Raw genomic sequence first — 27279 nt, 5'->3', positions numbered from 1 at the left:
AAAGTATTGCCATGAAAGTTTTCTTCCAAGAATGTATGATACTTGCAGCCTTCAACAGATGTATCATATTTCTGTTTAGTATATCAATTCACTGTGACTCTGCAGTGTGCCTTTATGATTAGAACATTGGTTCACAGTTTGCTGTAAAGGTACACTCCAAATCTGACTAGTGTGCTGTCACACTATTGCACTCAAGGTGATTGTGAACCGAATATTGTTTGCTGTTTTGTGGATTGTTTCTGAAATTAATCCTTAATTGAGGAATAATGAAGACTGCCAGGAAGTTATTCTCATGTTCTTTTAGAGATTCAAGTAAAATACTGTTTTGGTGTTAGAGTTGCCAGAGAGAGTTGCAACAGAGAGTTATCTGTATTTGTGAAGAAATTAACCCTGGAGGGTTCCATGCTATCTATGGCTTTATCTTTCCTTTGGAGAGATATATAGTACAGTATTAGCACTCTGTGCTTATAGTGCATTTTTATTGCACTTTTATTCTTGTGCACTGAGAAATGGCCCCAAGGAGTCCACATAGTTTAGCAAGGCTGAACACAAAAATCACAGAAAAGTTGCAGCATTGAAGAAAACCATTCAGCCCATTGAGTCTGCATTAGCTCCATGCAGTTCAATCAGTCCCATTCTTCCACCTGCAAATTCTTTCCTTTCAATTACTTATCCAGCCCCTTTTTAAACAACACTATTAAATCTGATTCTATTACTGCCCCTGATAGTGCAATCCTGACCTGGACCTAATGTTTAAAAAAAAGTTAATATGATAATTTCTGACCAACTCCTTCTCTGGCCAATTGAAATGCACCTTTCCAATTTGTTCAATTCACCCTGTGGTACCTCTTACCAACTCAACATAAGAACTCTAAAAATGTGTTTCTCCGAATTACTGTTTGTTCCCTGTGGAAGTATTGCATTTTATGGTGATGCAAAATTTTGACATGAAGGATTGTATTCCTAATGCAAGAGATAGATTTCTTTAGGCAAGATGTAAAATGATGGGATATGTAACAGTGCCACTTTATGTCATACAGTAATATGTCTAAGGATTTCGCTGCAAAGTATTAGTCTGTGTTGTTTGCATTATCAAATCATTGCCTCATCACCAAATCAGCCACATGACCCCATCTGCTAACTGCATTGTCCTCAAGCCAGTTAGAACTCCCTGACAGTGATGGGAATAACAGTAATCTGCTCATGAACTGTAAAGACATTTTTTTCTCCTGTTTAGTACTAACTCCTGCAAGGACATCAATGCTGTTTGTGAGTTGGGTGCCTTGTGCAGTGACACTACTAATGAACTTGTTCAAACCTCTGTCACTTTTTGCTAATGTTACTGTTGATTAAGTTATAATTAATCATCTACAAATTTATATCGTGTAAATGTGTGGGCTATTTATTTCCTTCCTATTAATTTATTCTGTTTTGATGTTTCACATAGAGCCATTTATTAACTGATTTATGTCTGTGTTTTACTAATCAACTTATTTCTGTGTTGCTAATACTTGGGAAGATATTTATAATTTGTTCATGTATATGTGTGAAGCTGATCAGGTTTTCAGTTGGGTATTCATTGCACACAGTACCTTTGAAATTCACATAAAGTCACGTAAAGTATCACATCAGTCCATGGTGCACAAAGTTTGTCATGACTGTGACCTCTTCCTACCTCTTCCTATTTATTTTGGGATTGCCCTTTTACTATAAATGGTCCTATTTAACACTCCTCATTCCATCTGTGAATTTGGTACTAGCGCTGAAATGGACTTTATTATGTTTTTCTTCACTCCATCTTAAACAAATTTTCCTGCTCTAGCTGGTTTCATAAAATCCACTTAAGCTTCTTATGACTATCAACTACCGCAGCTATATCATTGCAACAGAATTCTGATGCATGTGCACTGCAGTGAATCAGAAATCACAAGATCCAAAATTACTTGTTCCTGCAGTCTCAGAAAAAAACAAATTGGGAAAAAATCTGGTGCTGGCTTAATTTAGTCTTTATTCCAGGATAAACTCCAAGACCTGAGTTCTCAGTCTCTGGTTAACTCAATCTTCAGGAAAATAATTATTTCCTTCTCACACAAATTGAGATAAGAAAGCCCACAACCTCACCTTTCCGCTTATATGTACATGAGAATTGTAGGTATCTCCTTCATGTTATTCACCTGGGCCTTAAGTGAATTTAAAATTTTAACCTCCATTGCCAGACCTGAAAACCCAATTCAATGAAGTTCTTTCTGACACCATTCCCAAATGGAATTTTCAAGAGATTTATTCAATACTTGCTGTGGTATCAAATCCCAAATTTTGCATTGCTATGAGCAAAAAATAAACTGCAGGAAGAACTCAGCAGGTCAAGCAGTGTCTGTGGAGGCAAAGGTATGGTCGAAGTTTTGGGTCAAGACCCTGCAATAGGACATGGATTGCTTCATTTGGAATACAGCAAATTTCTAATCTGCCGTGCCCCCCCCCCCCAAGAATGTTATATAGCATGATATGTATATAATTATACCAGTGTTCCATGTGTTTACATGATGACAAATGTCAAAGGCTCCACATTAGATGATAAATATCAATCGGATATACAACCTTGAACTGCCATGTTGCCTCGTGTTGGAACTCTCTTGATGAACCCAACTGGTCCAAGAAATAAGAATGGCTGTCCAAGTTGATATAGTCATTTTACAATACCAACAGAACTTAAAAATGTTTGGAAAGAAACACATGCCTATCTTAGGATGCTTTAGAGAAGGTGGAAAAAACTATGGTCTGGAACTTGATGAGAGGTGTCAAAGATGCACTATATCAAAAGCCATCTCGGCTGCAAGTTCACCACTGAAAACTTATAGCACCCAAAGCCTTTGGTGTTACTGAATCACCACTTTCCACATCTATTTGTTCAGAAATTATGGAATTCGGTAGCAAGGCTAAATCCAAGGAGTGTCAGTATCCCAATCAAGGCTTCCAGTTTGGGGTGATAGTGGTTGATCAGCTGGAGATCATGGCCTTGCTTCGTGCCTGTGGTTTAGACTTAGGCCTGTCAGATGGGGAAATTAATGAGTGGGGGTGTGCCTCGTTAGAAAGAAGGTAGGTGTGGGTATTAAAGCTTGATTGTCCCATAAGTGACCAATGATTGGGAATCATGGAACATCTTGGATTATTGTCCAGACAACGCTCCTAAAGAATGGGTAGTGACATCAATTGATGCAGCCTGATAAGGAAATTGGGTCAGCTGTGCAAGGTTAAATCTCAACTGGAAATGGCAGGTCAAATTTCCTGAGTGATGAAATGCAGTGTGAAAATGGTTGTACTGGCAATCAATTCCAGCAAAGTATTTTCAGGCATGTAGCACTGGAAAAAATAGTGTTATGTGTGCAAATTTTGAAGCCTGTAAGTTTACAGTCAATGCTGAAGAGGAATGGATAAAAAATAATCGGTTGAGTAAATGCAGACATAATTTGAGCTCCAAAAAATAGACTCAAATTGTTATTTGTGAAACCTATTTAAAAAACCTGTGTCCTACACGTGTTTGAAGTGATGTGACATTAATAATGAATATGTTAATGTCTTTGAATTTCTTAGTAAGAACTCCAACATTTAAAATTTTATTATGGTCGTTTAAACACTTTGGCAATGAAATTCACTTTCACCAGAGAGCATCACTTTCAACACATGGTAGTTAATACTTCATCTATGTCAAGTAACTAAATGCCAGGCAGATCATATGTTGTCAACATAACAATACCCATCTTGCACTTACTAACTCTTGTTTCAGATAATTATTTCAGATTTAATTTGCAGCAATATTTACCAGTTGTTATTTGGCCTTTGCCGTTCTATAAATTACCTGGTATAGAAGTGCCAAGTGCCACAAAAACCACAGCAGTAACAGAATCCTTCAGCCCCACTGTGCAGCCAAAATGTGAAGCCAGATCATTGATGAAAGCCGTAAGTAAGCCAATCGCAAACATGCAGATGACAAAGCAGGCCCAGCCATTCCAGTACTCCGTGGGAGGGACAAAGGCAAAGAGAACCTTCCAAAAAACGGTCAAAAAATGCATGACGTAGTCAAAACATGAAGGCAGTTTCTCCTCCCGGGCATCGTCATCATCTTCGCCATCACCTGCGGAGAGAGAATAGACGTTTTAGAGAGTGCCAAGACTGAAAGCACAGAACACTCTGTGGGCCAGGTCAAACCCATGCATCCCATTTTACAAGAGAATAAGCTTTTGCTTTAGAATTCTCTCTGAGGTAACCCTGATGGGAACAATAATGCAGGGGTGTGTAATACATCATAAATAAAAGTGCATTTATATTATGCAGAATTGACTGTCATTTCCACCAACCTCAGCCACATCTCAGCTGACTCCCCAGAGACGTTGCATCCACCCTAAACATTCAGTTCCTCCACCACCGGAGCATGGTGGTGGCACTGTGCACCATTTACAAAATGCACTGCAATTACTTGCCAAGGCTACTTCAGCGGTGCCTCACAAATCCCTCACCTAAACCACCTTGAAAAACAAAGACATTGGGCACTCCAAGGCGCACAACATCCTGACTCCAGGAACTCCCAATGACATAGCGCTGTAAGTTTACCTTCACCCATATGAACCAGAGTAGTTCAAGAAGGTAGCCCACCTTCAAGACAACAAGGGATGGACAATATAACTTGAAATGTTCATTCTGTTTCTCGTTCCACAGATGCTGCTGAGTGTTTACAGCACTTCTTATTTTTAATTATAAAAGTATATACACAATGTTTTTATATCAATTTTCCAGCACCTGCAGATTTTTTGATTGACAACATACACTTGCTTTTCCAACAACCTGGCCAAGAGTGCTGTCACTGCCAACCTTGGGATGAAGAATGTGGCTTACATTTCATCCCCACAATTTCTGTCCTCTAGCTACTGTGAAATTGCAGAATGATGTAGATAGAAGAGATAGTAAAGCAACATTGTTACAGTTTATCGCCAGGCGTGATATAAACATTTTCCTATACTATTATAAGTTCAGATACTAATTAAGTAATCATGGTATGAAGGTATGATCTCTGGTTCAAAACAGAAAAGGCTGGAAACACTCAACAAGTCAGACTGCATCTGTGGAAAGAGAAATAGAGTGAATATTTCATGTTTAAAAACTCTTCTTCAGAACTGTGAATAAAGAAAACTACTTAGTGTTCAGTTGCAAACTGGATTAGGGAGCGCTGGATGGGACAACCTATCTCTGATGGATTGAGGCCAGGATTGCCCAGTTTACAGAGCCATCTGTATTATAGAGTAAAGAGATTCATTGGAGAGACAGGAAACAGACCAAGGGACATGTAACGCTGTGAAATGCAGGTCAGAGCTGTTGTGAAACCTGAAACCGAGAGGAGAATACTGGAAATACCCAGCAGATCCCCCTCCCACTCTGACCTCTCTCTCTATGGTCTCCTACACTATTCCAATAAAGTCTAATATAAGCTTGAGGAACAGCAGCTCATTTTCCACTAGGCACCACACAGCCCTAGTGATCAATATTGCATTCAACAATTTCAACGACTGAGCTGCGTTTCACAGCTATGTATACATCCCTTTGTCTGTCTTCTCTCTCTCTAACTGTCCTTATTCATTTATTAACCAAACAGCTGGGTAACCTAGGCAACCCCACCCTCTCTTCAACTTAAAACTATCTTTTTTTTCTGTTTCCCAGTTCTGATTGAGAGTCTTTGACCTGAAAGATTAACTGTGTTTTTGTCACTGATGCTATCTGTCCTGCTGAGTATTTCCAGCATTTTCTGTTTTTATTTAAGATTTCTGACACCTTCATTTTTCTTGCAAATGTAGTATAATCTGTGACGTCACCTTTTTGCTTTTTCTTTTAGAATATATTAAAAGTAGAAAAAAACAAAAGTAAGAAGCTGTTTTCCCCTATTTTTTATATTAAAAATAAAAAGCTGGCACATCAGTTTCAAGAATTTGAATTAAAAATCTAACCTGTGAAACAAAGTCATGCTAAATAATGTTTCCTGGTATCACAAACCCTAAATCAGCAATGTATTTCATGATTGTGCATTCAAACTATTTCATAGAGGAGTGATACTGGGGCTTTACTGGTAGAGCCACTGCCTCACAGCTCCAGAGATCCAAGTTCGACCCTGACCCAGAGTGCTGTCTGTGGAGTTTGCATGTTCTCCCTGTGACCACACGGGTTTCCTCCAGGTCCTCTAATTAACTCCTGCATTCCTAGGATGTGCAGGTTGATAGGTTACTTGGCCTAGTGTGTAGATGAGTGGTAGAATCTGAGGGTGAAGGGGAAGAGTTAATGGGAAAGTGGGGAGATTTAAATGAGTTAGAATAGGATTAGTGTAAAAATGGGGGCTTGATGGTCAGTATGGAACTGGTGGGCTAAAGGCCTGTTTCTGAGCTATATCCCTCTATGACCCTATCTTCAGGGTATCACTTTGACTCGTTAGAGAAGGAAGAAATCTTGAAACACTATAATCTTATATCATTTATCATCCAGGTTTTCCAACTAGTGGAAGGGGCACCTGAAGCCCCTATACTCCAACTAGATGTTTGGATGGAGACAGTCAAATCTGCAAACACTGATTTAAAGTGTCATAATGATAGACATATAGCCACGATGATTCTCAAGACAATTAACAGGTTATGTTCATTATAGCTCTGTCATATCCTTTAAAGAATAAATTGGTTCTATGAAACACTGCTATTAATGATTATTAGGGTGCATATATTAAATATTAGTTTTTATTTGATTGTAACATTCTGAGAACTTCACAAGAAAGGTTTTGACACCATGTTCAATTGAATTGGAGTTGCTTTGGTGATGAAATTGAATTTATTGAGTAATCTGGCAATGGACCTAGTATTAGGAGCTGTTATCAAGCTGGAATCCAAGTGTGAACAACTGCTCACAACCCGTATTGAAAACACGGGACTGCCTTTCACAAAGTGTTCTGTTGAGTGGGCACTGATTGGATAGAATATTAATAGTCTTAAGCTTTGGTAATGGAATAGTTCTCAGATACTCAGCTTTGCCTCCACAGTATAAAAAATGATATTTCTCCCCAGAAACAAGAGTAACGTTCAAGTTTCAAGGCACACAAATACCAATTCTGATTGCAATGGTTGCTTTAGAAGTTCTGCAAGTTATTGTTACTTCACAAGGAGCAGTCACAAACGTGCATTTCATACTGTTTACTTGTATATGGATTTGCAACTCAGAAGTACAGAGCATTTCTACTGCACAACAATATGCTCTCACCAACGTAAATGACAGTCAGTAATATTGAAGATATACCAAGATTTCTCACTAGTTCATGGACTGCACCATTATAAGTGTGAGCAGGAGGGAAGGTTAAAGAAAGGAATGAGAAGTTTGAGCTAGATTACCAAGGGAAGTAACGGAGAACTGCTGAGTTCTCTCTCATATCATTCGGAAAGACATAATTCCTGCTTGTGATGGCTACATATTTTATTAATTACACAATCTGGCTCTTCATTCTATGAAAAAAATCAAACAGGAGTTGCTCTGCACTTTCACAGTTTTGAAAAGTTCCATCAAATCTCATTCCCTGCTAACAGGGCTGTATCATAAAGGTAAATGTAGAAGTAGCAAAAATATAAATTGCTGGAGGAACTCAGCGGGTCTGTGGAGACAAAGGAATACAGATGCAGGGTCCTGACTCAAAACATTGACTAACCCACAGATGCTGCCTGACCCACTGAGTTCCTCCAGCAGTTTTACTTTGCTCCAGATTCCAACATCTGTATCTCTTGTGTCTTAATTGTAGAAATATTCTGATTTCTATTTTACCTTCCTTTACCCTTCTACACTGTTCTGCTCTGAATGTTTCTTTAATGTAGTACTGTTTAATATGACTGGCATATGTTAATTGTGTTAGTACTGCCAAAATGCCAAGTAATAAAAACTGCATTTATACGATGCATTTGGTAAGTATGCAGTAAGTTTTCCCCAAATGATTCACAGGGGTGATAAAAAGAGTCTGGCACAAGATCACCTGGGATACTAGGACGTAACCAAAAGCTTAGTCAAGATGTAGGTTTTTAACTTATTGCTTAAAGTTGAGAAAAGCAGACATTTCAGAACACTTATTGGTAAAACAGAAGCAAGCATTTATGTTTTTGCTGAGAAAGTAGGAAGATGCAAAGCAAACTCTGAGCATTGTTGCTAATATTTTGCTTGGTTACTGAATAATTAGATATTTCTTGAGTACACAAATAGTACACTTTAAAGCATAATACAGTATTCATTTAAATTAGTGCATATGGATGAAATACTTGCTACTTGTCAGCAATTTATAGTGGATATACCACCATCATGCAGTGAAAGAGAAACTGAAGTGTCATCTTACCAGCACTAACTGTAATGGCCTCCATAAACTGCTCCCGCCATGAATGTGTGCCTATCACCAGAGCCAGGTTTGTTTTCTTTATCAGCTTGTCCACTGTACTCTAACAATCAGAAAAAAAACAGATTTATAGAAATACTTTCTGCTGACATCAGATTACAGAAGTTTTAGAAAATGAAGGGGGTCAGCCTTCTGGAATCACACATTTAATAATTGAACATTACTTAATGAGAACTTTGTCACAGAAAGAACAATAGTGCTGCAGAATAAATTTCCAGAAACAAAAATTGGGACTACAAAATCCCTCCAAATTGCAGCTCAGAAACATCCCTGGAGAGACTGAATAAAATAAGAAAGTGGATGGACAAGCGAGAGGTCAGTTGTGGCTTGTTAATCCAAAGTAAGTTGACCTTGGCTTTAATACTGCTTAAATCGCTTAATTAAATTTTCATTGATCACCATCTGTAGGACCATTCAGAGACAAGGTAACGAGAAAAGTTAATTTACCATGCTGCTTCTAAAGAATTAATATCATAGGCACCAATTTTTCTCCAAAGTACCCAGGTAAGTTACATTACAGGCATATGAAAAATGAAAAGGAGACCAGTAAGTGTACCTGCCACAGGTGAACAAGCACAGGAATTGCTTGGAAATGAGCAGTAAAATATTTCATGCATCATTATGCTTTGGGATTGGCAGAAGCTGAAGAAAACAGTTTGTAATCCTGGAAGTTACACGCTTTAGAGCATGGAGTCTGTGGGCAGACTGCAAGGCCAAGGAAGCTAAGATGGAAAAGGATATTTTACCCCATAGGGTCTCATTAGATTCATAGAATTGGAGACCTTGCTGGTATGTTTGGACATCAGCCTGAAGGCCACGATAGGTGAGATAACTATATGACACTAATCCATATGTTCTTTAAAATTCCCAATTTGATTGCTGATCTAAATAGTTCATCTCAATGGGACAATTAAGAAAGTGGTTCCCTCTTCTGTGGTGTAACCAACATGATTATTCATTGTCACTGTTCATGAGAAGAAAGTTCAAATACTTTTGCCTCAGTCTTGATGATCAAACCATAAGCTTGTAAGAAAAAAAAACTTGCATTTTATCCAATCTTCACAACCTCAAGATGCCCCTTAGTGCGTTACTTCACAGCCAATGAAATACTTTTGAAACAAAGCTACAGTTGTAATATCAGTTTGCACACATGAAGATCCCGCAAACAGTTGATGACTAGATTTTTTTGTCTGTGATGTTGGGTGAGAGGATAACTTGCTTGTTTTTCTTGCAATAACATAAAAGATACTTGGACAGGTACATTGATAGGAAAGGTTTAGAGGGATATGAGCCAAATACAGGCAAATGGGACTAGCTTAGATGGGAATCTTGGTCGGCATGGACCAGTTGGGTTGAAGGGCCTGTCTCTATGCTGTATGACTGTAACATCTCATGCCGAAGACAGCATCTCCAACAATGCAAAATACCCTGAGATGTTCCATCAACCTGTTTAATCTTTATCACAGAGCAATACAGCACAGGTAGGCCCTTCGGCCCAACGAGTCCATACCGACCAGGGTGCCCACCCATCTCGTCCCAATTTCCTGCACTTGGTCCATTTCCCTCTAAGCCCCACCCCTGCGTGTACCTATCCAAGTTCTTCTTAAATTATACTATTGTACCTGCCTCACCCACTTCCTCTGGCAGCTCGCTCCATATACTCACCACCCTCTGCTTAAAACCGTTGACCTTAAGTCCCTTTTAAATCTTTCCCCTCTCACCCTAAATCTATGCTCCCTAGTTTTGGACTCCCCTACCCTAGGGAAAAGACTGCTACCATTCAACTTATCTATGCCCTTCATGATTTTATAAACCTCGATAAGATCACCCCTTATTCTCCTATGCTCCAAAGAATAAAGACATAGCCTGGCCAACCCATCCCTATAACTCAGGCCCTCTAGTCCCGGCAACATCCTCATAAATCTCTTCTGAACTCTTTCCAGTTCAACCACATCTTTCCTATAACAGGGCATCTAAAATCGTACACAGTAGTCCAAGTGTGGCCTCACCAACGTCTTGTACAACCAGCCTCCATTCCAAGAAACAACCTTCGACCACCACCCTCTGCTTCCTACCTCAGAGCCAACTTCGAATCCACCTAACTAGCTCTCCCTGGATTCCATGGGACCAAACCTTCCAGACCAGCCTACCATGCAGGACCTTGTCAAATGCCTTGCTAAAGTCTAAATAGACAACATCCACTGCCTGACCCCCATCTACCTTTTTGGTTACCTCTTCCAAAAACAGTAGAAGATTTGTCAAGCATGACTTTCCATGTACAAAGCCATGCTGACTCCTCCTAATCAGACTCTGTCTATCCAAATGCTGGTAGATCCTGTCCCTCAGAATTCCCTCCAGTAACTTCAGGCTGACCGGCCTGTAGTTCCCTGGCTTGTCCTTGCTACCTTTCTTAAACAATGGAACAACATTAGCCAACTTACAGTCTTCGGGAACTTCAACAGTGGCTAATGATGAAGCAAAAATCTCTGCAAGGTCCTCAGCAATTTCTCCTCTAGCCTCCCACAAGGTCCTAGGATGCATTTGGTCAGGCCCTGGGATTTATCCACCTTAATGCACTGTAAGGCTGCAAGTACTTCCTCGCTGGTAATACAAATGTCCTCCAAAACATATCCACTTGTTTCCCTTATCTCTTGAGCAACCATGATTTTCTCCTCAGTAAACACTGAAGAGAAATATTCATTAAAAATCTCACCCATCTCCTGCAGCTCAAGACATAGGCGGCCCAGCTGATCTCTAAGGGGGCCTACTCTCTCCCTGGCCACCTTTTTATTCTTAATATAGCATTAGAACCTTTTGGGATTTTCCTTGACCTTACTTGCCAGATCCATCTCAAATCCTCTCTTTGCCCTCCTGATTTCCCTCTTAATCTTTTTATAGTCATCAAGGGATTCACTCGTCCCTGACAATGTATACTTCCTTCTCTTTCTTGACCAGAGGCTTAATATCTCTCATCAGCCAAGGTTCCCTAAACTTCCCAGGTTTACCCTTCACTCTAACAGGAACATGCTGCTCCTGGACTCTTGATATCACACTCTTAAAAACCTCCCACTTGCTATTCGTTCCTTTCCCTTCAAACAGGCTCACCCAGTCAACCTCTGTTAGATCCTGCTGCCTAATTCCCCCAAAATTAGCCCTGCACCAGTTGAGGATCCGAACCTGTGGACCTGTCCTATCCTTTTCCATCACTGTCTTAAAACTAATAGAATTATGGTCACTACAGCCAAAGTGCTCCCTGACTGCCACTTCAGTTACCTGCCCTACCTCGTTCTGTAAGAGAAGGTCCAGCATTGCACTCTCCCGAGTAAGGCCCTTTATATTATTCACTCAGGAAACTTTCCTGGACACATTTCACAAATTCCACCCCATACAGGCACTTAACACTCTGGGTAGTCCAGTCAATACCAGGGAAATTAAAATCTCCCACTAATACAACCCTATTATTCTTACAACTATGAGCAATTTCTCTACACGCCTGCTCCTCAAGTTCCTGCTGACTACTGGGGGGGTCCATAATGCAGCCCCTCTAGAGTGACCCCTTCTCGCTTCTACCCATATAGCCTCACTGGACAATCCCCCAAGAACGTCATCTCTAACTACTGCTGTTACATCCTCCATTATCAAAAAGGCAATACCCTCTTCCTTACCTGTACCACTGCCATGCCTGTAGCATCTGTATCCTGAAATCTTGAGCTACCAGTCCTGCCCTTCTCTCAGCCATGTTTCTGTTATGGCTATAACATCCCAGTCCTCAGAGCCAATCCACGCTCTGAGTTCATCGACCTTACCTGTTAAACCTCGTGCATTGAAATAAATGCAGTTTAACTGGGTATTCCTTTCCCTGCCTTTACTGTGCCCCTGGCTATCCTCATCACTAAACTTGCTCTTGCTGGCTACTGCTTTATCCCATGACTTGCTCCTGCTCATGGTCCCACCCCGCCCGGCCAATCTAGTTTAAACCCTCCCATGCAGCACGAGGAAATTTCCCTGCAAGGATATTGGTCCCTCTCTGGTTCAAGCCCAACCTGTTCCTCTTGTACAGGTCGCCTGTACCCCAGAAGAGATCCCAGTGGTTCAAGAACCATTGGTGTTGATTTATTATGGAACAAGGTGACCCAGGATGCAAGAGAGCTGTGTACCCTACAGGAGATGATCTACATAGGAGTATTTAGTACAATTTTTACTTGAGTTTGCATCCAGAGAAATGATGAAGTAGCTGATGAAAAAAATGTTTTTTTTATACATTTGAGACAATGTGGGAATCACTGGCAAGAACAACATTTATCTCACATTCCTAATTGCTGTTGACTATGTAAAGATGAGCTACGTAAGAAATACAAGCAGCAGTAGGCCATTCAGTTCCTAACACCTGCTCCCCTATTCAGTAAGATCTTAAATTTTTTTCCCCTCAGCATCTTCTTCCTGTACTTCATTAATGCTACAATATCTATTGATATCTGTCTTGCACATACTCGATAACACAGCCCTCTTGGGTAGAGAATTCCAAAGATCTACTAACCCTGAAAATCTCACTTCTGAATGGCCGATCATTTGTTTTGAGACTATATCTCCTGGTTATAAACACGCCTGCCGGGGGTAGCATCTTGCAGAAATTTGTACGTTTCAAAGAGGTCACGTCTCACTCCTGTAGATTCTGGAGAGCATAAACCATTCTGCTTATTCATCCCCCTTCCCACCACTTCCAGCATCTGGTGAGCCTCTGTTTATCCTTAGCTTGGGGAACCAGACCAGTACACACTATTCCAGGTGGCCCCTACATAATTTCACTACGATGTTTTTACACATATACTCAGGTCCTTTTGCAATCTGCATACTTCACCTATTTGTTTATAACAACACCCGATTGTAAGGGGAACAGACAGGCGTTTCTCTGGCCGTGAACGGAACTCCCAGATGATATGTTGCCTCCCTGGTGCCCGCTTCAGGGATGTCTCAAGAGCATTACAGGCATTACAAGGGGTGAGGCTAAACAGCCAGTGGTCATGATACATGTCAGTGCCAATGACATGGGTAGAAAAAGGGATGAGGTCCTGCCACATGAGTTTAGGGAATTAGGTAGCAGATTAACCTCTAAATTTATAATCTTTGGATTACTTCCACTGCCATGTGCACCTGAATATAGGAATAGGAAGATGGGTCAGATGAATGTGTAGCTAAAGGGATGATGTAGGAGGGAGGGCTTTAGATTTTTGAATCATTAGGAACATTTCTGGGGTAGGTTGTACCTGCACAAGTAGGGTGTGCTGCACCTGAATAGGAACAGGTCCAATATCCTTGGGGAGGTTTTAAGCTAATTTGACAGAGGGATAGGACACAGAGTATAGGTAGTTGGCAGCGAATTTCAGTCAAATATAGTAGACAAAGCAGCCATGGGCATGGTAAGGCACATGGGAGGATTGGAAAGGTAAACTGAATCTATTTTAATGCATGGAACCTGAATGGTAAATCAGATTAATCTAGAGTATTGATCAGCACATGGGAATATAAAATTCCTGCAGTCACTGAGACATGGTTAAAAGAAGGCAACTCAATATTCCAGGGTAGAGAAGTTTCAGAGGTATAGGGAGGGATGTAAAAGAGAAGAGGACATTGCAAAATTGATCAAGGAGACCATCATTGCAGTAATGAGGGAGGGTGTCTCTTCAATCTGTCCATAGGGGCAAAACTTAAATAAAAAAGGTGCAATCATTTTGCTGGGATCATACAACAGGCTTCCCAACTGTCACTAATAAGACTAAGGAAATTCCCAAGGCATTCTATAAGAATATTAAGAGCAAGGGAAAGAGTGGATCCCATTAGGGACCTCAGGGGCAATCTGTGCATGGAGCCAGAGAACGTGGACAAGGTTATAAATATATACTTGTAATCTAAATTTACTAAGGAGAAAGTTCTTGCAGGTGGAGATTTCAGTTGGGATAGTGAAATTCTAGAGCACATTAAGATTAAAAAGGTATTAGCAGTCTTAGCAGGCAAAAGGGTGAATAAATCTCCAGGGCCTAATGTGATGTATCCTGGACTGTTGTGGGAGGCAAGGGGGGAGATTTCTAGGGTCCTGTCAGTGATATTTAAATCTTAGTGGCCATAAGTGAGGTGTCAGATAACTGGAAGCCAGCAAATATGGTATCTTCATTAATAAATCTCCAGGTGAATAAATCTCCAGGGCCTAATGTGATGTATCCTGGACTGTTGTGGGAGGCAAGGGGGGAGATTTCTAGGGTCCTGTCAGTGATATTTAAATCTTAGTGGCCATAAGTGAGGTGTCAGATAACTGGAAGTCAGCAAATATGGTATCTTCATTAAAGAAAGGCAGAAGGAATAAGCCTTGAGCTAATTTGTTTAACATCAATAGTAAGGGAAGTGCTGGGAAAAAGTTCTGAGAGACAGGATTAACCCATACTTGGAAGGCACGGATTGATCAGGATTAATCCATACTTGGAAGGCACAGATTGATCAGGGATAGTCACCACAGACTCATTAGAGATAACTAACTATATTGACAAGGGCAGTGCAGTTGATGTGGCTTACATGGACTTCGGTAAGCATTTGACAAGATCCCACATAGAAGGCTGGTCCAAAATGTTGGATGCCATGGGATTCAAGGCAAATTGGTGAATTGATCCAATATTGACTTAGGAATAGAAGGGTGATGATGGAGGGTTGCTTTTATGATTGGAAAACTGTGAACAGCAGTGTACCAGAGGGATTAGTGCTGTTACCCTTGCTGCTGTTATATAAACAGCAAGGATTGAGATGTAAATGTAGAAGTATGATTACTAAGTTTGCAGATGACACAGAAATCGGTGGTGTAGTTGACAATGAAGAGGATAGTCTTAGGCCATAGACTGATATTGATCCAGTGGTAAATTGGGCATAACAATTTAGGATGGAATTTAATCCTGAGAGGTGTGAGGTGATGCATTTTGGATACTGGGGGGGGGGGGGGCGCGTCAATTAAAAGTAGGATATACACCATGAATGGTAAGGCTCTAGGGAGTATTGAGAAACAAAGGGACTTTGCTGTACAAGTCCAAAGATCCCTGAAGGTTCCAGCATGGTTCATGGGGTGGTGAAGATAGCATACAGGATACTTGTCCTCATTAGATGGGGTAGAATATAAGAGAAAATCCAAAGAAACCACAGATGCTAAAAATAAAAAACAGAAAATACTGGAAATACTCAGCAAGTCAGGCTGCATCTGTGGGCAGAGAAACGGAGCCAATGTTTCAGGTTGGAGACCCTTCATCGGAACTGGGAAGGTGTCTTATGAGGATAGGTTGAGCGAGCTAGGGCTTTTCTCTTTGGAGAGAAGGAGGATGAGAGGTGACTTGATAGAGGTGTACAAGATGATAAGAGGCATAGATCGAGTGGACAGTCAGAGACTTATTCCCAGGTCGACAATGGCTAACACAAGGGAGCATAATTTTAAGATGATTGGAGGAAGATATCAGGGGGATGTCATGGGGTCAGATTTTACACAGAGAGTGGTGGGTGCTTGGAACGCACTGCCAGCAGAGGTTGTGGGGGCAGATACATTAGAGACATCTAAGACACTCTTAGATAGCTACATGAATGATAGAAAGATTGGGGGCTATGTGGGAGGGAAGGGTTAGATAGATCTAGAGCAGGATAAACTGTTGGCACAACATTGTGGGCCTAAGGGCCTGTACTGTGCTGTAGTGTTCTATGTAAGCTTGACAACCTGCAGGGATGGGGGGGGGGGGGGGGGGGGGGGGAGGTTTTTTTTATTAGGTGAAACTGGGGTGACCATGGGATAGGCAGTAAACAAAGTTATCTGGTGATTGGGAGCAATTAGAGTGAGAACATAGACAATAAAATGTGGGAGTTGCAAAATACAGAGCTGAAAGATGTGCCCGTCACTTAGAGTGAGCATGTCTTTAGTCCCAAAGGGAAAAAAGGAAAAGAGAAAAAAAAGGACAGGATGGAATAAACAGGCTGAGCCAAAGTCACAGATGGACGACTGACACAGACAGAAATCAAGTTATCTGAAGTTGTAGAGTTCAATATTGAGTCCAGAAGGCTGTAACGTGCCCAAACAAAAGATTACGATGGGCCTCAGTGTGACAGGATAGGAGGCGACAGACTGATAAGTCAGAATGGGAGTGGGGTGTAGAATTAAAGTGGCGGCAACAGGAAGCTTAACAGGAACCCTGCAGATTGAACACGTTTGTTCGACAAAGCAGCCTCCCAGTCTGTGTTTGGTTTCTCCAATGTGGATGAGACCACATTGTGAACACCAAATGCAGTACACTCAACTGGGTGAAGTGCAAGAGAATCGCTGCTTCACCTGGATAGACTGTCTGGGTCCCTGGATGGTGGGAAGAGGCCAAAGGACAAGTGTTGCTTGGCATGTGGTTGCAAAGGAACCTGCCATAAGAAGGGGGGTGGTTGATGGGAATGTAAGAGTGGACCGGGGAGTTGCAAAGGGGGGGGGGTCTCTGCGAAATGCTGAAATGGGAAGTAGAGGAAGCTATGTCTGGTGGTGGAATCTCAACATCCATACCAGCTGCATTTTTGAAGTCTTTGTGATTGTGTCGAAATATGATGTGTTCAACTTATCGAGTGTGGACATTTCTGGTTTGTTTTTCATTACTTGGCCAGAATTTACTGAAAAGAATAGCACTGTGTGAATAAGACTCACTGTTATTAACATGCAAATTAGGCAACACTTTGTGGTGAGGAAGAGCCATGCATGTAATGCAGTCCGCACAAGTTGCATGGTAATTTGCACAACAGGAGCACTAGCTTCAGGAAAACATCACCTCACCACAAACTCTTCAATTTTTTTAACCTGATGTAAATTTACAGACTAATTGCTTATTCTCACCACAGAAATTTTAAATATGCCCTTTTAAGTATATGTCATGTGTTCACAGCTGTTAATCAGCTAGCCCTGAAAATGGACAGTTATAAGTGGTTATTTTTTTTCAGACAGTAAATGGTTAGTTATTTTGGAAAATGAAAATTAATATTTTTCTGTGTTTCTTGTTGTTCATTTATGTCACTGCAGAATGATATGCCAGGCATACCTATAACTGAAGACCCAACCTGGCAAAGCAGTAAGACAGGACCTAATGGGAACTGTTCAACTTTGACTCCAGGACAAAGGTCACACAAAGCTTAGGAGTCATGCTGGGGTATGCCTACAAGGTTTGTGTTCTGCAACGCTCTGAGGACAAGTTGTAAATCATCAACTCATTCACTGAAGTATATGGAAAGGTGGGCCTTGTACTCAACAGGTAAAAATCCTCTACCAACCTGCCCCAGCTGCACCACACTGACTCCAAATAATAAAGGTTCGCAGCAAGAGCCTGAAAATCATGGACCACTTCGCACATTTTGGAAGGCAGTTCTCAGCAAAGGCAGACATTGATTCGCCACTGCCTTTATACCATCTACAAAATATGTTACAGTTAAGTGCCGAGGCTACTCTGACAACACCTCCCAAACCTGTGACTATCAATAAAGGTGAGGACAGCAGGCACATGGGAGCACCCTCACCTGCTGGTTCCCCATGAAATCACCACCCATTCAACCCATTGTTTTCACGTTCTTCACCATTAGCATATAGTGGGTGTTGTGTACACCATCTACAAATGTACTCAATCAACCTGCCTTCAACAGCATTTCACAGACCCAGGACCTCTACTTCCTCAGGGGAAAGTCACCTGCACATTTCCCTCCAGTTATCGTGGCTGGATTAGACTTCAGTTTTCTCCACATTATATTCCATTCGATGCATGCTTGTCCTCTAACTTAACCTCTGTATATTCTATTTCATCCTCTTTGTATCTTCTTCATAGCTTATTTCCCACTTAGGTTTGTATCGTCAAAAGCTTATAGTTGTTCTCATTTAAGTTACTGATATAGATTACAAATTTGCAAGGCTTGCACATTGATCCCTGTGTTAACTCACTGATTACCATTTCCAAAGCCAAAATTGACCTGAGTCATCCTGCTAACAAATTGCCTCTTAACCAATTGCCAATCCATGCTGATGTACTGTCCCCCAATCCAATGAGACCTATTTTGTGCAGATGGGCCTCTTTTGTAGCACCTGATCAAATTATTTTTGGAAAGTAAAATGCACCACATCCACTAATTTCCCATCACTTACCCTGCTGGCTACAACCTCAAAAAAACTCAGTACAGATTTGTCAAATGGTTTGTCAATCAATGGACACAAAACAAGACCTGAAGGAGTCATTAAAAATTGTAAAAGCCTCTATGGTTGTGCAAAAAGATTAGCACAAGTCTAACAGAGCAGGTCAGTCACACGTTGATTTTCTGTGTACCTTTTTCCATGTCCCTTACAGAAGGTTCTTGTGTCTTGTTTTCTCTGCTGTAATTCACTTTTTCTCTCTCTCTTTTTTTGAGTAACAAGGTTAGAAAAGGTAACTTCCATCCACAGCAACCATTTGAAAATCTAGGGAACTCTGGAAGATTAAAATCCAAATTGTCCATTGTTTCTGTAACCACCTATTTTAAATTCAAGCTTGTTGGCCGTCAGTTCCAGGGAATTTGTTAATATCCCCAGGACTAATTCTTTACTAACACTTATTTCTTTATGCTTTTCATTCTCAGTTGACTTTTGATTCTTTACTATTAATGCAACCTCTTCTTGACAAAAGACTGTGTAATGTCTCTACAATTCCCTTAGTTCCCTTTTATAATTTCTCCTATCACTTTTGCCAATCTGTTTGCATACTTTGAGGCTTTCACAACTGTTTTATGGTTTAGTTTCATGTTCCTTTGTCTCTCTATGGATTGATTTACCATAGAAACCTATGAATTTGGAGCAGAAGCCTGGCCCACCATTCAATAAAATCATGGCTGACCTCAACTACCCCAGTAATCTTTCACCCCATGTTTATTAAGAATCTATCTACATCTGCCCTAAAAATATCCAGATCCTGCTTCCACTGCCCTTTGAGTTCCAAAGACTCATGGCCTTCTGAGAGAAATAAATTTGCCTCCTCCCTGTCTTAAATGGGTGACACCGAATTTTTAAACAGTAATCTCGAATTCTAGATTCTCCGCATCCACAGTGGTGTTGTCAAGACCCCTCAGGGTATTAACTATTTCAATGAAACCATTTCTCACTTGTCCTTTGCCAAAGTCTAACATTCTCCCAATCCTTTGGATCACTGCTTTTTTTTGTCAAAATCATAACATTCTTTCTTTAATGCTGCCATGAACTTCTTTCATTAGCCACGTTTGAGCCACTCATTCTGTGCTATTTTTCGTCCTTGAGGGATGATATATTCTTGTACTTCTCTGCATGAAGTGAGCTTAAAAACCAAATCTGTAGAAACAAATAGTTTTAGTAAAAACAGAGTTACTCTATTGAGCTGGCTCCCTAAGGAAACAGTAGAAACTGTTGGCATTGATTCATTCAAGTGGAAATTAGATTTCTTTCAGAAAATAATATTTTGGGTAAGTGACTTGAGACATGACATGTCAAGTGGAGCAACTTGGAGAGGAAAAGATATTAAACGTTGCTCACAAAGTTCAGTACCACTGAGGGATTTTGATGCATCTAGCTGTAGAAACTCATAGAGATTGTTCTGATTAATTAAAAACTTCACTGTTGTTATATCTTGCAACTACCGGAACAGTAGAATTCAAATTAGAACATCACTGTACCTTATCAACCTATGTTGGCACTCTAAACACCACTAGGACACTAGGTTCACAAGGTAGAGTGTCCCAATAATGTTTGGAGTAGGTACGACTTTCACAGTGAACTGTAGGACCCTGTGGAGTGTTATATAAACAGAAGGTCCTTGGAGTTACATGGTTCCCTGAAAGTGGGTCACAGTTAGACAGGGTGGTGAAGAAGGTTCTTTGGAATTCTGGCCTTCATCAATCGAGGCATTAAGTATAGAAGTTGGGATGTTATGGTGCAGTTGTACAGGACGCTGGTGGGGTTGCACTTGGAGTATTGTGTTCAGTTTTGATCACCCTGCTATATGAAAGAAATTATTAAACTGGAAAAAAGCACAGAAAAGATTTACAAGGATATTGAGATTGGACAGGGTGGGACTTCTTTCCTTGGAGCATAGGAGACAGAGGTGATCTTATAGAGGTGTATAAACTCAGGAGGGGCATAGCCTTTTTCCCAGGGCTGGGGAATCAAGAACAAGAGGGCATAGGTTTAAGGCGAGTGAGAAGAGATTTAATAGGAACCTGAGGGGCAACTTTTTTACACAAGGGGTGGTATCCATGTAGAATGAGCTGCCAGAGGAAGTAGTTGAGGTAGGTACAATAACAACTTTTAAAAAACAGTTGGACATGTACATGGATTGGAAAGGCTTAGAAGGTTATGGCCAAATGCTGGCAAATGGAACTAGCTTGAAAGGAGCATCTTGGTCAGCATGGACCAGTTAGGCCAAAGGGCCTGTTTCCATGCTGTATGGCTCTATAACTCTAATACACCACGTACAAACTCTCCTCCCACTGTACATAAGATAAGATATCTTTATTAGTCACATGTACATTGAAACACACAGTGAAATGCATCTTTTGCATGGAGTGTTCTGGGGGCAGCCCGCAAGTGTCGCCATGCTTCCAGCGCCAACGTAGCATGCCCACAACTTCCTAACCCGTACGTCTTTGGAATGTGGGAGGAAACCGGAGCACCCGGAGGAAACCCACGCAGACATGGGGAGAATGTACAAACTCCTTACAGGCAGTGGCCGGAATTAAACCCAGGTCACTGGCACTGTAATAGCGTTGCTGGACCTGACACTTCAACCGTCAAGAAGGCCCTACCACTATCTGCAAGTTCTCCTTCAAGCAATGCATGGTCCTGACTGATAAGTATACCAGGATGAATGAAGCTGGAACTGGCTTGCCACTTGCAGTTCCCCACTACTTAGGCTGGCTGTGGAGAGCCAAACGCTGCACCCAGGAAGCGTATAGCAGGATATTATGAGGCCTCAGTAGTGAATAGGCCTCAGGCTGGGTACTGCTGAGAGATCGCCTCCCGAACACCCTCAGGTCTGGGGATGGAGCTTCAACTGTCAAAGTCAGGAAGCTTCATTTGCAGTTCATAAATTTCTATGAAATCCAGAGTCATTCTTAAAATTGCTTTAAATAATTTTAAATTATTAAAGAATTAAAATGTAATATTAAAACATCAAATGATTGAAATAAAGTAAAATAAATAATATTTATTTTCCTATATAATCCAGAGGGCTATTAACCCCCATGGGTCTTCACCAGGTGTGGCTGGTGTAGGTTTGGAGAGGTGGATTCCCCGGCATTCTGCAGGGGAATCCCAGCATGACTGGACACAACAAGGGAGCAAATTGACAGGTACACCAACATCTGGCACTCAGCATGTTCCACACTTGCAGTGTCTGGAATTTAACTTACCCAGAGATTCCTTTCACTGCTGACCTTAGTCAACACAAATTCAGAACTGCAGCCCCTTGCCATTCCTTCATCACTGGATCTAAATGTCATCCTTGTTTCAAGATCCCTCCCAGACTACATCTATCTCTGTAACACTTTTCAGCCTTAAAACATTCCTCCAATTTTGGCTGCTTGCACATCTAAAGTTTCCTTTGCTCAGTTGTACTTTCAGCAGTTGTTGTCCCAAGCTCCGAATTGCAACCCCCACACCTGTTAATTTCTCCCTCAGTATTAAATAGGTGCTACATCTTGTTGTAGATGTACCATGGTCTTTTTTCATGTAGTGGTTCCATCCTCCAAAACAAAAACATTTTACAGCTTTGGAAGCAACAACAGTGAGTAGGAACAGAACATTTAGAAACAATTACTTGTACAGCACCATGCAGTTTGCACATGGGAGATCTAAAATACATAAAATTAATTTATTAATGCCAACAATGTCCATTGCATTATTAATATTCAGATGGGTGCTGAACATACGGCAACCAACAAATTTCAATTGATTTTGACACATATGATTACGATTTTGAACTGCATGCAAAAAAATCAATTTTAAAACATTAATCTTATGTTTCTACTATATGTCTTAATGTCTAATATCCCTTAACCCAGATGTTAGTGTGGCATATGAATCTTGACTGCAAATCTTCCTACACAGGTGTACCACATACTACACAGAAGGAAGCGCCAATTATATTTCAACCCTGCAAAAAAGATGTGCCACATAATTGAACTTATTTTGTCTAAAAGGGTGGTTAGTTAAAATGAGAGAACTATGAGCAGAAATACTCATTTGGAATGTTTCACCCATGAAATGTGACATGCATTAAATTACCTGGCAAAGCAACTCCAGCATGCAATCCAAAAGGACTTGAAAGGCAATTAGATGCATTTTTGAAGAGAAAGGATTGAGAGCTATGTTGAAAAATGAAGATCAGAATGGAGAAACTTATTTAAAAAATAGGAAGATTCTGTGTGGTCTTAACAAATTACCAAAGTTAAATGAAAATCAAAAATCTGATACAGTAGGCCAGGCTGTACAACACAGACAATACAACATTAGCAAAACAAAAATGGGATCTCAGCTCCCCATTAATTGCCCCATTATTTCAACCTATCAGAGAATTTCTCTTTGTTAACCCTCCCCCACCTTCTCTGCTACCTAGACTTGTTTCTCTCTTTCTCAGTATGTATGAAAGATTCTGGACCCAAAGCGTTAATTGCTCCCTTTCCAAAGAGATTTTCTGTTTCCATTTTACTGCCAACATTGTTATCCTGACCATTGAATACAATGAGTGATAGTTGGACACTAGGAGTGGGGGCCGAGGAGATGCACCAAGATTTTTTTTCAGGAGCTAATTGTTACCATAATGATTAAACAAGGTACTGTGTGGTCCACTACACTGAATGCCAAAGACTTTACAGAGATGCTTTGAATTAAGAAGCATAGATTATGCATTGCATTTTTTTGAGAGTACCTTAAATTCATATGACTCTTCAATAATGACTTCCAACTTGGAATGCTCCCCCAGGATAGGCTTTCCCATCTCTGCAATACGTCGGGCTTCCTCTTCCTCTGCAGTCAGTTTTTTATTGGCTTCATCTGCTTGTCAAGAAATAGGCAGTTAGACATTTCACTTGAAGCCGCATGCTTGGCATGAGGGATTCTTTCGCTGTGAATCTATTTATATGAAAACACTAACACATATTACAACACCATGGATAAGGCATTAATAAACACTCCTCCAAGGTCACTAAGATTAAACGCAGATTAAAACAATTCAATGCGGGAAACACATTGGTAAAGAAATCTTTTGCCATGAAATAATTTGTATGGGATGCAAATACAATATTTATCAGGCTAAGAAACTAGCTGGGAAGGGATTTCTTTTTGTTTTTGTTAACCAAAATACAGAAAGTAGTTAATATTCTTCCCACCATTTGTGCACACTATTCCATAATGAACTGCAACACCGTGCTTCAAAAAGATTATGTTTTAGCAACAAAGTTTCTAAGATTTGCAACAAATAATTGTAAAAAAAAACAAAAGCCCAATTCAGTTCACACCATGTGCCAATAAAAACACAGTTGAAAGTGTCAGATATCTGAACAGCCATGGGACCAGTCAAAATTTCAGTGCTAAAGAACAATTGCCACTAGCCAGCCCCGGTACAACATTGGGATCCATCTGATAATGTGGAAAATTGCCCAAGCATATCATGCTCTCCCCATTAGCAAAGTGATGGAAGGTATTATCAGCAGTGCTGTCAAGCAGCCTGTACCAAGAATCTGCTTGGGCTTTGACCAGACCACTCAGTTGCAGACCTCTTTACAAATATGAAGAAGGGAGCTAAATACGTGAGGTGAGAATGTTCATCTTTGACAACAAGGCAATATTTGACCACATATTGGAAATAAAAAAGCCCAGGTAAAAAATCAGCCAGAATCAAAGGGAACTCACCACTAGCTAGAGCTGTACGTCACACAGACATAGATGGTTATTGGAGGTCAACCATTTCAGCCTCAGGACATCACAGCAGGAGTTTTACAAGGCAGTGTACTGAGGCCCAGCCATCTGCACATGCTTTTACAATGACCTTCTTTCCATAAGATCACATAAATGCTGTGACCACATAAGCAGGTTAGAATACAGGTATCTTTATGGTGAATGACTCCCCAAAGTCTTTCCTGCATCTACATAGCACATCACGGATCTGACAGAACACTTGCCTGGACGAGTGCAGTTCCAACAACACTCAAGATGCTTGACTAGGAATGGCAGATGGAATTTAACTTGGACAAGTGCGAAGTGATGCATTTTGAGAAGTCAAATGAGTGAATGACAGGGCCCTGGGCAGTGTTGTAGAACAGAGAGACAAGTTCATAGTTCCCTTAAAGTGGTGACGCAGGTAGACAAGGGTGGTGAAGGTTGTGTATGGCATGCTTGCCATCATCGGATGAGGCATTACCTACAAGAGTTGGGACATCATGTTACAGCTGTCCAGGATGTTGGTGAGACCACGCTTGGAATATTGTGTGCACTTCTGGTCACCATTACTTGGAAGATGTGATTAGCTAGAGAGCTCCATGGAATTACTGCAGTGATTGAAGATGGTAACTCACCATCACCATCTCAAGAACAGCTAAACACAGAGAATAAATTCTGGCCTTCAAGCAACACACTCATGATGAGCAGAACAAATGTTGATTTAAGGATTTTATTTCAATGATCCATCAACGACATTGGCCAATATATTTCTGTGACTTGGCAGGGAAGCCACAGGCAGTGGCGTTCCCACTAATCTGCTGCCCTTAATGGAGGGTTTCAGTTGGGCTTGCAGAGGAGGTGGGTTGAATGCAGGGCTGCAGATCAAGAAGCAGCCCTGCATCGGGGCAGCTTCTTCACGCAAAGGGTGGTGTGTATTTGGAATGAACTGCCAGAAATAGTGGTTGAGCTGGGCACATTAGCAACACTTTAAAGCTATCTAGATAAGTTTAGAGGGCCAGGGCCAAACGCGGGCAGATGGGACTAGCTGGCTGGGCACCACAGTCAGCATGGACGAGTTGGGCTGAAGGGCCTGTTTCCATGCTCTATGACTCTAAGCCTTGGCAAAATGCATCTTGCGGATAGTACACTACAGCCACCTCTTGTGTGCTAATCGTGAAAGGAGTGAATGGTTGGGGTGCCAGTCAATTCGCTGCTTTGTCAAGGGTCATGCTGGAGCTGCACTCAACCACGCGTGAAGAGTGTCCTAATGCACTTTTAACTTATTTCTTGCTGATGATAGAAAGATATTTTGAACTGAGGACGTGAGTCACTTGCCCTAGAATACCTACTCTCTAACCTGTTGTTGCTATAGTGTTTATCTGGCTGGTCCAATTAAGTTTCTGTACAGGATTAACTCCAGGCTCTGAATGATGGAATCAGTCTTGGCAATAATATCAAATGTCAAGAGAAGGTAGAAGCTTCCTTCTTGTAGAAGATGGACATTGCCTGATGCATGAACATTACTTGCCTTTCATCAGTCAAAGACTGAATGTTGTCCAGGTCTAGCTGCACGATCTACCTCATTATTTGAAGAGATATGAATGTCACCATCATTAGCCAACACCCTACCTTTGTACAGTGATGAACAGTTACTGACTATAATTTGATTTAGAACACTGTCTTGAGGAAGTTCTTGGCCTGAAATAATTGGCTCTAAAAAGGGTCATTTTCTCTTCTCTCCTCTTCCTTCGGGTAGAAGATACAGGAGCCTGAGGGCACGTACCACCAGACTTAAGGACAGCTTCTACCCCACTGTGATAAGACTATTGAACGGTTCCCTTATACAATGAGATGGACTATGACCTCACGATCTATCTTGTTGTGACCTTGCACCTTATTGCACTGCACTTTCTCTGTAGCTGTGACACTTTACTCTATACTGTTATTGTTTTTACCTGTAATACATCAATGCGCTTTGTACTAACTCAATGTAACTGCACTGTAATGAATTGACCTGTACGATCGGTTTGTAAGACAAGTTTTTCATTGTACCTCGGTACAAGTGACAATAATAAACCAATACCAATACTATCCACCACCCCCTGTCTCATGGCACCTCCCCATGCAACTGGAGGAGATGCAACAACTATCCATTCACCTCTTTCCTTCCCACCATCCAGCGACCCAAACAATCATTCCAGGTGAAGCAGTGATTCACTTGCAGTTCTTGCAATGCATTTGGTTTTCACAATGTGACCTCCTCTACATTATCTAAACCAATACCAATAAACCATCACTGGGGGTTTCCATTTGTCCAGCAAATGGCTGTGTCTTCCCTGACTCAACTCAAATGCTTGGCAGGAGGCCAGGTTTTCTGCGGATCTGTTCTTGGATGAGGCCCCACAATGCAGTTTGTGTCATTGGTGGTTTACCAGGAACTATGCCATGCAGTAGGGGTGAGAGCTTGGAGTGGTTATATTATATGCAGATGGTATTGATTGTGTTCCAGTCAGGTCTGAGAGATAGAGTCATACAGCACGGAAACAGGCCCTCTGGCCCATGCCAACCAAGATGTCTATCCAAGCTGGTCCCATTTGCCAGCATTTGGCCCATAACCTTCTAAACTTTTCCTATCCATGTACCTGCCCAACTGTCTTTTAAATGTTGTTATTGTACCTGCCTCAACCAATTCCTCTGGTAGCTCATTCTACATATGTACCACCCTCTGTGTAAATAAATAAAAGTTGGCCCTCAAGTTCCTATTAAACGTTTCCTCTCTCACCTTAAACCTATGCCCTCCAGTTCTTGATTCCCCAACCCTGGGAAAAAAGACTGTGTGCATTCACCCTATCTATGCCCCTCA

The 27279-nt window shown here is 41.1% G+C and overlaps 1 protein-coding gene across 4 annotated transcripts in view; it reads right to left on the bottom strand.

The window, feature by feature from the left end:
- Window positions 1–27279, bottom strand: part of LOC127586224 (sodium/calcium exchanger 3-like) — a 353793-nt gene that overhangs the window by 9386 nt on the left and 317128 nt on the right. For all 4 annotated transcript variants that reach the window (XM_052044020.1, XM_052044021.1, XM_052044022.1 and 1 more), the window contains 3 exons: window positions 23407–23531; window positions 8396–8495; window positions 3857–4132 (listed from right to left, as the gene is read on the bottom strand). In XM_052044020.1, coding sequence (XP_051899980.1) covers window positions 3857–4132; window positions 8396–8495; window positions 23407–23531 — 501 coding nt within the window. The remainder of the gene's footprint in view (window positions 1–3856; window positions 4133–8395; window positions 8496–23406; window positions 23532–27279) is intronic.

The sequence above is a fragment of the Pristis pectinata genome, chromosome 35 (genome assembly GCF_009764475.1).
Source record: "Pristis pectinata isolate sPriPec2 chromosome 35, sPriPec2.1.pri, whole genome shotgun sequence".
NCBI lineage: Eukaryota > Metazoa > Chordata > Chondrichthyes > Rhinopristiformes > Pristidae > Pristis > Pristis pectinata.
Note: the sequence above shows the minus strand (reverse complement) of the source record. Positions and strands in the feature narration are given on the sequence as shown.